The 17,665-nt window shown below is 35.7% G+C and overlaps 1 protein-coding gene across 7 annotated transcripts in view; it reads left to right on the top strand.

Moving 5' to 3' along the window:
- DIAPH3 (diaphanous related formin 3) overlaps positions 1-17,665 on the top strand; it is a 226,432-nt gene that overhangs the window by 38,506 nt on the left and 170,261 nt on the right. For all 7 annotated transcript variants that reach the window (XR_011738190.1, XM_071805977.1, XM_071805982.1 and 4 more), the window contains 9 exons: positions 573-647; positions 731-800; positions 1,156-1,292; positions 1,754-1,859; positions 14,995-15,105; positions 15,541-15,659; positions 15,811-15,927; positions 17,146-17,264; positions 17,389-17,453. Coding sequence is in view for 6 of the 7 variants with exons in the window: in XM_071805977.1 (XP_071662078.1) it covers positions 573-647; positions 731-800; positions 1,156-1,292; positions 1,754-1,859; positions 14,995-15,105; positions 15,541-15,659; positions 15,811-15,927; positions 17,146-17,264; positions 17,389-17,453 (919 nt within the window). In the remaining variant the exon portion in view is untranslated. The remainder of the gene's footprint in view (positions 1-572; positions 648-730; positions 801-1,155; positions 1,293-1,753; positions 1,860-14,994; positions 15,106-15,540; positions 15,660-15,810; positions 15,928-17,145; positions 17,265-17,388; positions 17,454-17,665) is intronic.

Raw genomic sequence — 17,665 nt, 5'->3', positions numbered from 1 at the left:
TGTGTTTGATATCAGGGAGTGTTGAGCATTAGTGAACAGGGCTGTGAAACACTGTCTCATGTGGAAACAGTGTACCCAGGTTTAACCTCACCAAAAGATAGCTTTGGCAAGAGCTGAGATTTCAATTTTTTGTTGTGTTCTCTTGGAGATATTCATATGGATTAATATCTTGGGTGGCCACTTGTGCAATTCCTTTAGGCTTTTCCTTCATTCTCTACCATTTACAGTTAGATTCTAACCTTTCCAGGAAACCCTAGAACAGTATGTAGTAGAAATTTTTCTTCCCTTCCTTTTCAAGGGTTTTTTAATTACAGTTCTGTGTCAAAGAATGTATAAAAATTAAGATTACTACATGTAATGGCTACTGTAATTTTTTAATCTTTTTAAATTTAAGGTTATCCAGTGCTTCGATGAGTGAATGGAATGACTCTTGATCTTCTGCTGAGCAAAAAGTTGATTTGGGGTTTTAAAATGATTCGGTTATATTGCTTTTAGTTATGCTGACAATTTTCATTCATTGTAATTACGCTTTGAAATGTCAATCTTTAAATATCTTTTTGCTTTCTCCCTAGCTGGGTTGAAAACTTTGGCCGAGAAGGTCTGGGGCTACTGTTGGATATTTTGGAAAGATTGGTTGAGACAAAAAAGTAAGGATGATTTAATATAAAATTGCCAGCTTTTCTTAATATGTAAACAACATTTAATTACACTAAATTTTTTATTTCTTCAGCCAGGATAAAATTGTGAAGAGGAGTCAGCACAAGGTTATACAGTGTTTGAGAGCCTTCATGAATAATAAGGTATAGGATTTTCTTTAATCTAGAAATCTGAATTACTATAGTTCAATCAGATAATGTACATGGTCAGTGGGTATAGGACTACAGTTTGAAGAAGTGTGTTGGTCAGCTGTGGTTTGAAGTTCTTTCTGCTGCCACTTCCTCTCCAGAGACTTGTGTAAACTTCTGATGCTGGTGTATACCCTTATTACAGAGTAAGTGACCCAATTTGGACTTTTCTCTCACTTAATTTTTTTTATTAAGTATTTGACAGACTTAAATGTCATTTGAGGGAACTATCACTGTGTTTTACTGGATATTCAATACGGTTATTTGGATTTCCTCCAAATCTCCTTACAACTGTTTTTCTGTTGTTTAGTATGGATTGGAAAGAATTTTGGGAGAAGAGAGAAGCCTTTTGTTGCTGATCAAAGCAATTGATCCTAAGCAAACTAACATGATGACGGATATAGTTAAACTCCTTTCTGCAATGTGCATTGTTGGAGAAGAAAACATGTAAGTACTGTATTTAGCCTGAAACAGTAAGGTGATTTTAGGATATCCAAAATTCTGATTATACTTGAAATAAATGCTAAAATTTTCAGCTTAGGTTTGAAAGTAATACCTACACTACATTGCCAGTTTTCAGAATACCTTTGTCTGTGATTTTCATTATGGTCGTATCAATACAAGTTTTCTTTTTGATGCGTGGATCTACTGCTTAGATGGAAGCAGCCATTCTTTTACTTAAATATTTTTAGCATGACTTTTAAGATATCTTAACCATTGTAATTCAGTAAGTCATTCTTAGCCTACAGAAGTCTCCAGGAAATGAAGTAATGCTTATATGTACTAAATTTGTATGCAAGAAATTGAAGAAGTTGAATGCTTCGGCAACGTGGTTCTTCAGATAACAAATGAACAGCAAGGTTAAATATTATATCTCTCCTGAGTGAAATGCTTTTCTTTTCTTACAGCCTTGAAAAAATTTTGGAAGCTATAACAGCAGCAGCAGAGGAAAGGAATGTTGATAGATTCTCTCCTATTGTAGAAGGTCTCCAGGATAACTCAGTTCAGCTGCAAGTAAGCAAATTTTTTGCACAAATCTCTGCAATGAGCAAAAATAAAATTGCTCATTTTTCTGTATTGAAAAAGACATGAAGATAAAAATGGGGAGGGATACCGTTTCAAATAAGGGTCAGATTTTGGAATGTTGTTTATAATGTTATCTTTTAAAAAGCGCCATGGAAAGACCTAGTGGTGAGAAACACAGAGGCTTTGCAGGTTAATTTGTTGATTTCTGTTTTCCCAAATCTTACAGACTTTGGAAGTTATATTTACACTACCTTCTAAAATAAAGCATTAGTCATATGTTCAGGTGTAAAAATATTATCTCACTTCTGGTGATATTTGTTGAAGCTTTAATAATAGTAAAGAACAAAGTTTTTAGGCAAGTGCTTTTTATAATTAATGTTTAAGCCAGCACGAAATCTGTTTCCCGTGTCCACTTTATGATTTCATAAAATTGTACCCAGAGAGTCTGAGGAAAGAAATTCTGCACTTTATTTTCAATTTTCAATTTTTCTCAATTGGATATAGAGTTTACAGCAAAAAAATACAAAGTGTTACACTGCATTTGAATGGTCATTATAAATAATTGGTGTAAGAGTGTAAATATTAACTCATATTGATTTTCATGTACATCAGTGGAACTGAATGCTGTTCGTAATTGCCTTTCTTCATGAACATTACAAAAATGTCAGAAGGTGAATCCCAAGCTTGGAAGATATGATTGTGTTACTCCACTGTCAACTTTTGGATTAAACAGTCCATGTCTGACAGTAAAGATTGCTGTTTGTTTCATCTGTCTCACAGAAAAGCTAGCCATAAAGAAATATCTGAAGCTGGAGAAGAATTTGTAGTTGAGTTATGCCAGTACCAATGGGATTCTCTTTTGAAAAATTGTCCTTCCTTTCTTACTCTTTCTGTCTCATAATCACGGAATGGTTTGGGTTAGAAGGCACGTTTAAAGATCATGTAGTTCCAACCCCTCTGCCATAAGGGGGGCATCTTTCACTAGATCAGGCTGCTCAAAGCCCCGTCTAACTTGACCTTAAATACTTCTAGGGATTGGGCACCCACAGCTTCTCAGGATATGATTGGTTTTTTGGACCCTTTTTAGTAGTCTAAAAAGTAATTTGTAGTATAACTTGTTGAGTAAATAAACTAATTTTTCTTTTTTATCCAGTATTGTGAAAATCGCTACCAAAGCACTGTATTTTCTGAAATGCGTCCTAGAATACACATCCTAGGAGTGGTCAGCTGAAATCATGGGACTATCATATAAAAGATGGAGATAGCAAATAACTATCTGGTTAAATTAAGTTACTTTAATTTGACAAAGAAATTATTGCCTTCCATTTATTTTGGTTTTTCCGTTTCTGTTGTAGTGTTCATAGGTATCCCTGTGTTCTTTGTCTTGGGTGAGACATCCGAAAGCAAGATTTTTCTTCCTTTAAATCTTGCTGTCATAGCCATAGTGGGCATCAGTTACTATAACAGGACAAGTTTAGCTTTGAATTACTGCTCAGTTTTCTGGCAGTAGGAATATATGGTGTAGTTACCAGGTGAGGTGGTAACTGAATATCTTTTTGTTTTAAGTCTTGTATATGTTAATCTCAGTATGGATTTATTACACTTAATTAAAAACATTTTGAATGAAAATCCAGGATTTTATAGATCCTGTAGTTCCCTTCTTTGCTTCAACCTTGAAGATTTCTAAATGCCTGTATAAGCATATTGCACTCCACTACCAATGTTGATACTTAAAGTTGCTTAGGAACATCGGACAGTCAGTTTCAGGGTCAAGAAGGTCAATTTTTAAGAGCTGGAAATATAGAATATTTTGTTTGTTCTTATATTTTATTTGTTGTTTGGTTTTGAAAGGTTTTAAAAGTTATCAGGTCGACATTGGTTTCATACAGAAGGCGTTGATTCTGCCATAGTGTAGAAAGGTTTGCCTTTTTTATCTCTTTTTTTTTTTTTCTTCCCAGATTTTTTATTTTGCTAATGTATTGAAAATCACAGTAATTACCTTTAAGGATCAAAAAGGAGACCTTATATTGGCAAGGCTGGAGTGAGGCTGGCAAGGGGCTATAAAGACAACTGTTAAGTAATAAATTTCTTCTTTGAGAAGTGGCTGGGGGGCTTAGCCTGCAGTTAAGATTCACAAGGAGAGGGAGAAAAACCTTTATGTTCCAGACATAGTGAGACTGGAAAGGGACTGCAGAAGGAAAGTGTAGACTACAAGACAACAAATTTGCTGTTTTTCAAGGCTTTTGAGTCTGCATTTTCCAGATTGGACATAAATTTCTTGTCATAGTGGATCCTTGCCTTAGGTATTTTTGCAAGAATCATTGCAGTTCTTCAGTATTAAATTTAAATATATGATCTCATATATTTCTGTTCTTCTCTGGGGTCTCTGTTTCATTTGAATTTCAAGGTGCATGATGTTCAGTTAACAAGTTCCTATTCAGTATGATTTTTTTGCTCCGTATTTTAGCATCCTTGAAATAGAAGGCAGTATGAATTTGGACCAGGTGTGCAAGCTTGGGCATGTCAGACTTTCAGGACAATATAACTATGATCTCGCTGCTTTTCTTATTTTTTTAGTCTTTACTTTGCTTGCTTGGTTTTCTTGGATATCAGCTCATGACATAAGTAAAAAAAATTTGTTCTTAGTTGATCAACCTGAAAAACAAAAATATGAAAAGTGTGGTGATCTTCTGCTATGCTTTTTTCTGTTGTTTTAATATATATTAAGAAAATTTTATTCATAAATATAATCAGTCAAAGAATTTAAAACGAAGTAAAAATGCAGAAATCAGTTTTAATGTTGAATAGTGGTAGTTCAATGTTTCTTTGTATTGGTTGAGCAGCTTCTTTCTTTGACATGAATATGGATATCAATAACACTGTTAAAAATATTTTGATTCAGTAGGGAGAAATGCTTTAGATCATGGAAATTATATTTTCCAGTTTCAGGCTATTGTATCTGACTCAAAAGAATTTAAGAGTCTGTGTTCTCTATAGTGCATATAAAGGTTTGAGACTTCCAGGTCCATCACACCACTTACGTGAGACTCCTAAATTTTAATAGTATGAAGAACAATTATTTTCTGACTATTCTCTACTGGCTTGTAGGTGTTCAGAGTCCTGAAATTGATTTTTTTTTTTTTTTTTTTGCGTGTAAGGCTTTCAAATGTAATCTAGAATTTTACGGAACTGCATATACTTGCATGTGTCTAGATTTAATAAGGGGATCCATTTTTTATACAGTTCAAAAAGCACAAACTACCTTAGAAGCAACCCCTTTATTTGGAGCAGCAGGTAAATTAAACTAATTTGATGTACTTGCCTTTTATCCATGATGGGTACCCAAATGGGCATTTCACCCATTTTCCCCCTTTTAAAAATTAAATAAAAGTATAAGGGCCTCTCTAAATCTATAAATATATCTTGCGGATTAAACTGCAGGTGAATAGATAGTTGCTCTTTTGAATCAACATTTGGGAATAGGCTCTGGAAATTATAATCCCTTGTTAACAGTTGTTGGTAAGCAGCCCCTTTAAGAAATAGATACCAATATTAATGGCAGTTGATACAGTTGGTATGGAGGGGGAAAAAGGTCATAGCTGTGTATCTCTGGACACTTACAAACATGAGCACTTTCGTACTCACTATTTGCAACTATGCTGAACTCTATCACTGAGACACCACTGATGAGAGAACTGAATCAGTGCAGAAAACTTCAGCTGAGTTGTTAACTGTGTAGTAAAAACTTCTGTTTTTCTAGGACTACTCTTCAGATATTAGACAAGTATTTTTCTACTTGTATGCCTTCTCATGATTGTGGTATACTTCCATTTGGTATTTTTTATTCTCTGATATAGGACATAGGAGCACTTTTCAAACTGAGAATTTAATCTAAATGTTCAATTGGAATACTTCAGCCAAATATATTAATTTGTCTTTACTGATAATGTTACCCTAAAGTTCATGAAAATAGGTAACATTTTGCTGTTTCATTTGCTGTGTCTTTTGTAGACATGGAAAATTTAATGAAAGTTCTTCCATTTGAATACATTCTTTCTGCTAAAAGGCTTTCTTTCATTTCAGACTCCACAAATGCTAGATTTCTTTTTTTTTTTTTAAGACCAGAAAAGTCAAGGTTCCTCATGTGAATCAGTTGTAAACTTTTATAACAATGAAACAATGACATTGACCTGGTAGTTCATTTGACAGTGTTTTAATGAGGCAAAAGTTTACAGTTGTCAGTTACTTGGCATACTTGCCTTGATTATCTGCTTGATATATGTAGGCTTGCTTTGTGGCAGTTCAATTTGACACTAACAGCTGACCTTTTCAGTTTTGAATTGACTAACATTTCTGTTACTTGAAGGCTGAATATATAAAAAGCTTCAGTATGATGATTTTTGTGTTTTTATTGAAAGCTCTATGTATCTACGTTTTGCATTGGTTGAAAGCAAAGAATATTCTTCCTCTTGTCTTTCATAAAACCCAAAATTATGGAAAACAAATGTTGGTTCAGGACAAGTTTGCTGATTTACTTTGAGAATGTAACTACAGTCAGGAGTAATACTGAGTTTCTGGTTTTATTAAAGTAAATGTAGAGAGTGATAATAAGTTTTTCAGATGCATGTAAAGGTACATGCATGTATGCGGTACATCTCAAAGTCATTACTAAGAATTTATTTTCTTTTTTTGGTCATTAGCAAAGGCAAATAATGGATGAAGATCAATATAGTGCCTGTACCAAAGCCAAATCTACAGCCTGTTTAGTACTGGCAAGCAGAATTTAACTAAATATGCATCATCTTTACAGACTTTTCTACAAATGCACACTTGCAGTAAGAGTGAGAAAAGTATAGTAGAAAAATCTTACTACAGTTCCTCTTATTAAAATGGGGAAGATATGACATAAGGTGAAATCTACCCCATAGTTAGCTTTTTCCTGCAAGAAAATTAATACTGCTCTGAGCTACTGAGATGTACCTGACGTTTTCTACCAGAAAAGGACTGGGTGGTTTATTCTTTCTGGCTTTGAACTGGGAAAAATGCAAGTTTAAAGTACAAACTGTGGAATCCTCAGAAAATGCATCTTGTAACTTGGTAGACTTCACTGGTTGGAATCACAGAAGACTGGGATTTCAAACTGTAACTTTTCACTTAGCATCGTCTAATTTTTTATGGAGGAAAACATTCAAAATGTTGATATTTTATGTGAACTGTATTGTGATCCATGCTAAGTTCTTCCTTGCCAGAAATAATGTGTGTTCATCCATCAATATTTGCCCATCTCTTAAATTAACATGCATAGTCAAGTATTGAAGGTTTCCCTACCGTGTGGCAGCAGGGTGTTAAGTGTTCCAGATGGAATATGCTCGCAGACCCAAAAGTCCTCTGAAAGCTAACACGGTGAACTATACTTAGCTGCAGTTCTTTAGGGATGAAGAAGGGAAGGAAGCATCTAACCAGACTGCCAGCTGAAGTAAAAGATTTACTCTTTTCCCTGAAGAAAGTGCTTCTACACGCTTCCACTGCATGCCTGTTGTAAGCAGCAGGATACTCTCAAGGTGTAATTACTGTTTGTGTTAGAGGTGTCCTTCAGGAAAGAGTACTTGGAAACTGCAGTCGTCAGCACCACAACAAAATTTTAGAAGGTACATTAGAGAGCTGTGTGTTACCATATGTCATTTGCTGTTAGAGCCTAAAATAATTTCACTTCTTCAGGCATCTTCTTAAGGGCAGGCTGACATCTACAGAATCTACAACTCTTCCTGACTTGCTTTTCATAGAGACCATTTGTGCAGTATGTTTTACTCACAATGATTTTTGCCTTCCTAGGAAGCTAATTTGCTTGTCTTCATTAAACTTCCTACTACCTCAGCCGAAGTACTTCTTCATTTATTGAAGATGACACATCTTTTTTTGATATGGACACAGCCTTTCCACGTTGTGTCCATGCCTGAAAATTTAAAAGGCTGTCAGTCTGTTTACAGAATCTTATCCAAGATAATTGAGTGTAAAAGAATGTGGTTAAGGCCCACTTGTCTGGAGTGCAAGTACTGACTGATTGTTTGGTGTCCCAAGAGCTGACATTTATGGACCTGTCAACTGGAGCATCACAGGCATTTTCCTTAAGTGCTACGTACTTCAAAAATTGTCGATGTTACATTTGGGATAACTTTTCTTCAATTTTTTCTTAATTAGGAACATTGAAGACCAATGTGTGGATACTCCTTGGAGTATTGTATGTAGTATAAACGCACGCAGAGCAAGCACCTGAGTAAAAGAATTCCTTATCTGTAGCTTCCCTTCTTCTTAAAAAGTTATTTCAATTCTTTGAACTCTGTTTTCTTGTTCGTGTGACCCCTTATTAGCGGCATTAGAGACGGGACAGTCTCTTATTGTGGAAGAAATTACCCTGTTATTTTTACCACTTTTCTTTGATTAGTAACCACACTCTGGAAGTAGGAAACAAACTCATTGTCTGACTGTTGTTAGATCTGAAGTCAGTAGTGCTTTCTGGTAATTTAATAATTCTAAATACCAATCTGTATTTGGAAGTGCAGAATTTTTTAAGTATGTTGTTACACAGATTTAGCACTACTTTAAGATGAGAAATTAATAATCTGTTATTTCTAAACAAAACTCATGTACCTCTATCTTTGATGGAGATAAAATATGAGACTTATTTAAAACTGTAGATTGGAAACAAATGACCTTTCTAAGTAAGTGGCAGATCTTTATGTTTAGCAATGTAAGACACTGAATAGGATTTAATCTGCAAGTAAGTCAACCCATCAAGCATTTGAGCTAGATTTCTAAACTCTGAGGTAACCAATCCAAGGGCCAAATTAATTGTCCATGCATGAACTTCAAATGCAATTTCAGATGCCTTTGTAGATATGATGCGGTTCCTTTAGGAGGTTCCCACCCTTCTGGACTGATACTTTCAAGCCAGATGGGACACTCTGAACTATCTGTAATGGTGCTCTGTGTGCTCTGTGTTCATGTTTAGGGTGATGGATTGGATCCCTAGTCAGTAAAAACTAGAGTGTCCTGATCATGACATGTGTGTTGCAAAGATCTTTCAGAGTCTAGAATCTTACAGAAGAACTTTAAAGAAGAAACTAGTAGACTACTGAGTAAAAGAATGGGAATTTAGCTATGCATATAGCTACATATAGATATTTGTCTACACACAAGCATCTAAATACAGGTATCTGAAACTCGAACAGTTTTGTCTTGGAAAACTCTTGAGGATTCTCTTGGGGTTTATTCCAGTGTCTTATGAAGACACTAACTGAACTAAGCTTGCTACTCTTTTTGAGTCGACTTACTGTCAAACATAGGATAATATTAATATATTGTTTTTCCGACTGCAAAGTCTAGGATAGCAAAACGTTTCTTTGCTCTTGAATATTCCCTAGGTTATTGGTTAAAACTCTCTTTTAATGAGCCACTTACATGTTAATCAAGCTTAAGAAGGCTATTTTTCTCTTTCTCTTGGTTTTGGAGCGTTCCCTCAAAATTAACTTTCCAGACTGCAGTGTTACTAAAATTTTTACAAGAATTTAATACATTTTTTCCTTATCGGTTTTATGTTTGCTTAAACAGATCTATCTTGCTGCAATCTACTTCTCAGTGAATTAACGAATTTCAAATTATTGTCATCATGTGTGATTTAAGTATTGTATGCTAACTGCTAGATATTGAATGATAGTTTCATTTGGAGCATGTTTTAAATGTTTGTGATCTAGTGACAGATTCTTGCTGTTGTCTTTATCATTAGCCCCTTTAAAAGTTTTTCAATTTTTCTTTTAAAGTTTTAATGAAGCAAATTACTCGTAGATGTATAAGCAATGACTTGCTTAGACTTGTGTTTGCTTCCTCTTGTATAACCTTTTCTCATTCTGCTTTTCATAGAGTTCTGTTTGCAAATTTCATTGCTGCTTTGTGCTCCTATATAAATAATTTGCTAATGTCAATTCTGTAGATCTTTGCCTTGTTTATTCCAGGAAAGCTGAAGTATGTTCTGGTTATGAACTGCAGTGGAATTCCCACTTGATCAAATTTGACTGAAGTGCTAGAATAATATTAGTTTTTACTGATATGTTTCTTGCTTTCAGTGTCATATCTTGTCTCTGTTTTATTTGAATAGCATATGTGCACAGGTACCTTATTGATTTGGCAAATTAAAAGAAAATACCTTTTTTTTTTGGTCAGCAATTACATCTGTACACATACTTTCATCTAAATTGCGTTGTTACCTCAAAGATAAAACTGTAGCTTGTTCTTGATCAGGGTTTTCAAAGTAGCATACTTCGTTCAGTCTCTGATTGCTTCTTCATTGGTTGTTTAAATCAAGTGTGGTAAATGCTGATTCCTTGCTTAGCAGTCCATTCATGTCAAGTTTTGCATGAAAATATACTGTGTTTTAAGCTGCTGATAACAATGACAAAGGTTTCAGTTCCAATGTAATCAAGCAACACGGATTTGACTTGATTTGAAATGTAAATGTAACCTTGCAGTACTGTACTTTATTGCTGACTGTATGATAGTGTTGTCCAATGAAATCTGCAATCACTGAAATGCCTCACTCATGTTAACAGTAGTACAGGTGTTAGTGGCATCTGTCAATGTGCTGAATTGCTGGTTTTGAATGGCAGAGTTAATTGAATCAAGAAAATGCAATTGAATGAAAGACTCAGCACTCCAGTGAGATAAATTGGTGATGGTATAACAGCTTTCAATTAAATAAGCTCAAAATTAGACAAAGTAAAAATTTTTATCACAGCTGCTGAAGAAAATGTCGTGGTTGAGACGGACAAACGACATGGACCAAGTTCTTCCAGGATGAAAGTAGTAGATGCCATTTATTGCCACAAGTGTATCTTTATACAGTTTTACCAATTCATGTGTCTCTTCACTATTGGTTACAAGTTACAGCAGTAACATCTCATTGGCTAATTTTGCTATCATCAGTGTTACTCTTCTACTCCCTTCTCTCTCACGGGTACATCCTTAATATCTCCGGATACTCCTTTACTCCCATCTTTCTCATGGGTAGGCCTTCATATCTTCAAGGCTAATTCCTGTTCCCATGCCCTCCGTCAGGGAATCCACGGAGTCCCCCACAAGAAAACTAGAAATACTGATAGAGTGGATGGTTTGGTAAAGTGGACACATATCAAAACCAGTATAAAAAGGTTTAAGAATAAAGAATATAGTACATGCTTAGATAATAAGAGAATATGCCCTGTACTGTATAGTTGCACTAAATTTTACCTCTTTTACTTGCATTTTCTGTCATTGTTTGCATCCAAATTACAGACAGGGTGATCAGATTCTCCACTGCATTGTGACACTGCAACTTGTACAGTTTGTGGGCCTAAGGAATACACCTTATATTCGAAGCCAATAATATGTTGTTAGTCTAAATCAAGTCTTAATGTTCTAATCAAATTATTCTCAGTAGTACTAATGTGTCTCTGCTTACATCTCATGCCTCTTCTTCTCTATGCTGCATTTTATTTAGGGTCATATTACTATTTTGTCCTCAATTTTATTAAAAACTTCCAAGTAAAGAGTCTTTTGTGACTTCTCATTGTTGGCTTTTTTTGTAGGTTGTTCTGCCAACCCCTGAACACTTTTATGTGTCTGTTCTACTTTGGGAACTCATTTTGTACTCCAATAGAACTTTTAATTAAGTGTTGCTCTGGTCTTTGTTTTCTTTGGGTACTTCTTCTCACCGTTATCTTTTACTTACTGGACAGATTCTCTGCTTGTCTTTCTTCCTTCTTTTGTTACCTTCAAGGGAAAAAAGATGTGTTAATCATAGATGCTGTGTGCAAGTTAGCATTCAAGGGCTGCTTCTTCCAACCTCAAGATCAGAGCATCCTGACACATAGGAAGTCAAGGAAGGGAGTCAGGAGACCTGCTTGGTTAAACAGGGAACTGCTGGGCAAACTCAAGTGGAAGAGCAGAGTTTACAGATCATGGAAGAAAGGACTGGCCACTTGGGAAGAATACAAGGCTTCTGTCAGAAGGTGTAGGGAGGCAACCAGGAAAGCTAAGGCCTCCTTAGAATTAAACCTGGCGAGACGGGTCAAGGACAACAGAAAGAACTTCTTCAAATACATGGCAGATAAAACTAACACCAGAGGCAATGCAGGCCCACTGATGAATGAGGTGGGTGCCCTGGTGACAGAAGACACAGAGAAGGCAGAGTTACTGAATGCCTTCTTTGTCTTTGTCTACTCTGCTGGAGGCTGTCCTGAGGAGCCCTGTGCCCCTGAGGCCCCAGAGGAAGGCAGGGCAATGGAGGAGTCTGCCTTGGTTGATGAGGACTGGGTTAGGGAGCAATTAAGCAATCTGGACATCCATAAATCCATGGGTCCAGATAGGATGCACCCCTGGGTGCTGAGGGAGCTGGCTGAAGTCATTGCTAGACCACTCTCCATCATCTTTGCCAAGTCTTGGGAAAGAGGAGAGGTGCCTGAGGACTGGAGGAAAGCAAATGTCACTCCAGTCTTCAAAAAGGACAAGTAGGAGGACCTGGGTAGCTACAGACCGGTCAACCTCACCTCCATCCCTGGAAAGGTGATGGAACAACTTATTCTTGGTGCCATCTCAAGGCATATCAGGGATAAGAGGGTCATTAAGGGCAGTCAACATGACTTCTCAGTCATGTTTTACCAACCCCATAGCCAAGGGGCAATGGATGCAAACTGGAACACAGCAGGTTCCACTTAAATTGGAGAAGAAACTTCTTCTCAGTGAGGGTGACAGAACACTGGAACAGGTTGCACAGGAAGGTTGTGAAGTCTACTTATCTGGAGACATTCAAAACCCACCTGGACACATTCCTGTGTAGCCTCATCTATGTGTTCCTGCTCTGGCAGGGGGATTGGACTAGATGATCTTTTGAGGTCCCTTCCAATCCCTAACATTCTGTGATTCTGTGAAGTTGTCCCTCAAACTTTTTTCTTTTTTTTTTTTCCCCAGTCTACTTTAAAACAACTTCATGTTCAATTAGCTAAAATTTTTATTTCCCCCTCCCCCCACATTGTTTTAGTTTGTTTAGATGTCATAACTTCAATAATTATTTTCTAAGACTGGAGAAAGTTACAGTAGTTTTACAACATTTTTGTGCAGTTAATTTAATTAGTTGAATTTAATTTTCTTTGTCCTATAGTTGTCAATAAAGTAAAAGCAATAGTTTTCTTTTTCATTATTATACACACCTGGGTATTTGCACATGCTGAGTTTCATCGAAGTTCCAAGGGAATAGAACTTAACTTCAGTTCTTCATCCAAGTAAGGGAAAGGAGTAAAGCTTACTCCCTCCTTTTATTGATGTTTTAAAGTTTACTGTTGAAGCAAGGTATGTTGTATGATGGAGTAATATAAGAACAGATGTTACCACAGCAGCTTTTCTCCAGAAGTGTCAGATGGGTTAATACAGCAGTTCCCACCATGCTGTGTCATGCCATCTTTCCTTGAGCATCCTTGTCCTCTTAGGTGTGTCTGGAAGTTGGAGACACGGTCCCAGCTCCTCTTATACAGTTGTGGGTCTCCTGGGGGTCTCTCTCCAGGCGACTCCAAACACCATCATCTCCAGGACGGGGTGGAGAATGCCTTAATTGCTCAATTGGGTAATTCTAACACTTGGTCCCTAACCACATGCTGGAGCTCACAGTCTGCTTAACTTGATTTTCTCAACAAGTTCAAAGCTCTCACACTGATTAACAGGTTATTTACATTTGTTACATCCTGCTTATAACTGAACTACTCCCCTCTCCTATAGTGTTAAGAAAAGTTCATCTAGATATGGTAACACTGCTGTGAAGTAGGCCTCGGTTATGCTGACTGCCATGCACTCTCATAACAATTTAGGTACAATAATGTATGAAACTATTTTCTTACTTATAATCCTTGCAGTAAGATAAATGTATGATCATAGTTATAATTATGTTATCATTTAATCTCATCACATTCCTCTTGTAAACCTAATGAGTACTGTTGTGTTTCTTACACTCTATCTCAAAGTAGCTTGGCCATTGATTTCTTCTGGTGACCATATGTAAATTCTGTACTTGGAATTATACATAACTGAAGATGACTGATACAGTATGTTCCTGGGATCACCCTTTGCCCGATAGTGGCACAACACATCATCATTTTCTAGATGATAAAAGGCTTTACAACAGAAAGTATTTAAACCAGTTTGTTCTATTTGTTTACATAGTATGTTTGGCCAGAAGACACTTTTTAATTAACTTGTGCTTTTAAACCCCCTGTAAAATGCTGGAAATACATGAATAATACATTTCCTGTGCATTGAAGCAAGATGTGCAAACAATAAAGAGGGGAATAAAAAGAGAGAAAAAGGAAATAGTGGCTGTTGTTATTTATGATAAATAATAATTTGCCATTTTCCTAAAGGCTTGTGAATCTGGACAGTGAATTTCTGCTATTCCTGGCTATGGGTTTTCCACATAAATCTCTTGATTCTTTGGAAGAGGGGCTACTTGGTAGTTAACCACGGACTGATACAGGCATCATAGTTGAGCTAATGCTTTCTTTTGAGCTGAAGTAATGATCTTCATCAAGTGTTGTATGACAGTCAGTATATTAAAAGAGGGAAGAGTTTTAAGAAGAAGGGGACAAAGCCCACTCTGTTCTTCAGGCGCAATTTAGTTTAATCAGCATTTTGTCTTCTATTGCATTTTCTACTGTTAGCACAGACTTCACCATTTCTATTACGTCACTGTTTCAATATATGTTGATAAACGTGTATTTACATTGATCTTTATATGTTGAGAATTGTGCTTATCAAGGTATTTACTATGTGCTAAAGTTCAGTTGCCAGAGGAACCTGCCATTTCTATGAAATGGAAAAATTCAATTAAGTGAGAAAATACTTTGTTTTTATGGAAATTTGTTATCTAATGTTTGATGTTTCTAGTTCATGTGGTTGATAAAAAATTGAAGTATCTTAATTATAAGATTATAGTAGATTGATAATTAGATATGACATAATGCCTAATTAGTAGTTTGTTATGTCTTTTTGACTGTGGTGCATATTGAAATCTAAGAAATAAAATAGTTTGCTATTTCCTTTGTTATAGGTAGCTTGCATGCAGCTCATCAATGCTCTTGTTACGTCTCCTGATGATTTGGATTTTAGGCTTCACATCAGAAATGAATTTATGCGCAGTGGATTGAAAGAGATATTGCCAGTAAGCGTCTTATAGTCTCTCTTTGCATTACTATTTAAATTATTGGACTACATGAGCCTGAGAGGAGGCCTGGGAGAATAAATTCTAATAAATTATTCTCGAAGGCATTTTATTAAGTCTGGACATGAGCAGTTAGATATGAGAATCAGTCCTCAAATAAGGGTGAAAAGGTGAAGTGTGCTCTCTAAACTTTATGCTGATTCCTTGGCATTTTAGGTCTTTGATTTAGAACATGTGACAGACTGTGCACAGTCACAGTCTTCTTAAGTCAGGCTAAAGCCACATTCACCTTTGAATACTTAACTTAAATCATGTAAGTCTTGTAATTTTGAATTTTAAAATACCACATACTTCTGGAAGTTATTAAAAAGATAAGGTTTATTTACATATATAAATGCTAATTTTGCAAGCCTTTCTATTGTTTCTTCTTTGCAGAGATTGAAATGTATAAAGAACGAAGCACTAGATATTCAGCTCAAAGTGTTCAATGAACATAAAGAAGAAGACATGATCGAATTCTCTCATCGTTTAGAAGATATTAGATCTGAACTAGAATATCCTTTTGATATCAGCAAGAGGAAAATGAACAGAATAAAGTGTATAATGGTCATTTTTCTGGTATAACTTCTGTTTAAAAGAGTTATCAGTCAACATTTGACTGAAATATTTTTTTTTTCTTGCTATTACTCTCCTTAACTCTTTTACCGAAGTAAATGATGTTTACAACATGGTGTGGAATACAGTTAAGGACACTAGTGCTGAAGGATATTTTCTTTCTATTCTCCAACATCTTTTGCTAATAAGAAATGATTATTTTATACGGTATGTTTAATGCTCTATTAAATGTTAATTATGGATTTTCTTGTCACTTAGTCATTAATAGAATTTTTTTCCATTCATTTAATGATGTGTACAGTTTATAATTTTCCTGCGCAGACTGCAATTTCTAAGTGTTCCTTTTTGAAGTCATGTTCAAAAATATCAGCTTTGAATAAGAACCATCTGTATGTTTTTGTCTCTTCCACTTACAATATAATTTTAAATATTAATATAGAAAACTATTTTTGTTGAAATCTGAAACTTATTTACTGCAAGTATAAGTGATTAGGACAAGTCGTTTAATTGGTTATAAATTATGGTAGTAACATTGTAATCTTGTAGTATATTTGAGTCAAAGAACAAAATCAAGTGTGCACAGAAGTGCACTTTATCTGAATACATGTTTAATTTAGAGTGACTTTTAGTTGGCAGTTGAGTATTCTCAATATACATTGTAGGTCAGCTTGAACATGTTAGTGGCTCTTAGAAAATTCGTGGGAGGAATTACAGGGAAATAGTTAATAAAATCGTAGGTGTTTGAAGCTCACAAATACTTTCTTTTCTAAAATCTGCTTGTGTTGCTTTTGAGGAAGCACTAGAGGAACCAGATATGAACTGAACAGGGCAGAAAACCCATCTGTTTTCTGCAAAACCCTGAATTTCAGGCAAAGTCTGGTACACGTGTACCCTTAAGGGTTAAGAGTGTCTGACATTGGTACACTTTTTCTAGATCCTTTCCACCTGAAAGGGTTTGAATTCACAGCTTGCATGTTCTGGACAAGTGACCCAGCTCTCATACCCCTTGGCATTTTGGAACAAGGCGCTTTTCATTCCTCTTACTGCAGCAGGGCTGCAATGCACCCATAGTTACAGAAGTCACAAAGCCAGAAGGGATCAAGTTGAAGGGACACCCTTCCCTTTACTGAAAGGAAGCAGAAAGGAGTCTTTCGTTCCTGTAGTTCCGCAGGAGGAGAGATGGAGAGTTTATAATGTAAGAAGGGTATATCTTTATGTCCATTGTTTTTTTCAGGCTTTATGTAAACTGTTCTTGTGTAATAAGCTGTCAGATATATTTGTCCTTTGAGACTTTTGGGCTTTGCACCTATTCTTCTGTGGAAATAAGTCAGTCCAAATCTTTTGACGTTACTGTATTCATAGACAGGATTTTAAGTATACGCTAGTAAATAAACATGTTGCAAAAGAAATAATCTCTGTCTTCAGTCCACAGTATTTCAAATTAATTGAAGAGTGTGTGTCCCAGATAGTGTTACATCGAAGTGGGACCGACCCAGACTTCACGTATCGTAAAAGATTAGATGTAGATTTCAGCCACTTAGTAGGTAAGTACTACGCTTAGAAATGATCACGATATCTTACTTCTTTATATGTTAAAAAAAACAAGTTGAGGTTGTATATGTGATTAAGAATTTTGTGCAAGTGTGAGTTCTTTTTATTTTTTTCAAGATATTTGTGTAGATAAAGCAAGATTGGAAGAGTGTGAAGAGAGGGCTTCTGAACTTTCCAGAAAAGTAAGTAATTTTTAAGTTATGTGATCATAAGATGAACACAGGGGATTATGTTGTATCTTCATGAATAGTGTTAACTGGAAGTGGCATGGCTTTTAACTTCAAATTACTATTAGTTCTTACGATTAAGTAGGATTTTGGATGTGTCTTGTGGACTAGGAAGCAGAGAAAAGTGGTATAAAGTAGTTAACTTTAATTGAAAATCTTTCTACTAT

Source organism: Patagioenas fasciata, chromosome 1, assembly GCF_037038585.1.
Source record: "Patagioenas fasciata isolate bPatFas1 chromosome 1, bPatFas1.hap1, whole genome shotgun sequence".
NCBI lineage: Eukaryota > Metazoa > Chordata > Aves > Columbiformes > Columbidae > Patagioenas > Patagioenas fasciata.
Note: the sequence above shows the minus strand (reverse complement) of the source record. Positions and strands in the feature narration are given on the sequence as shown.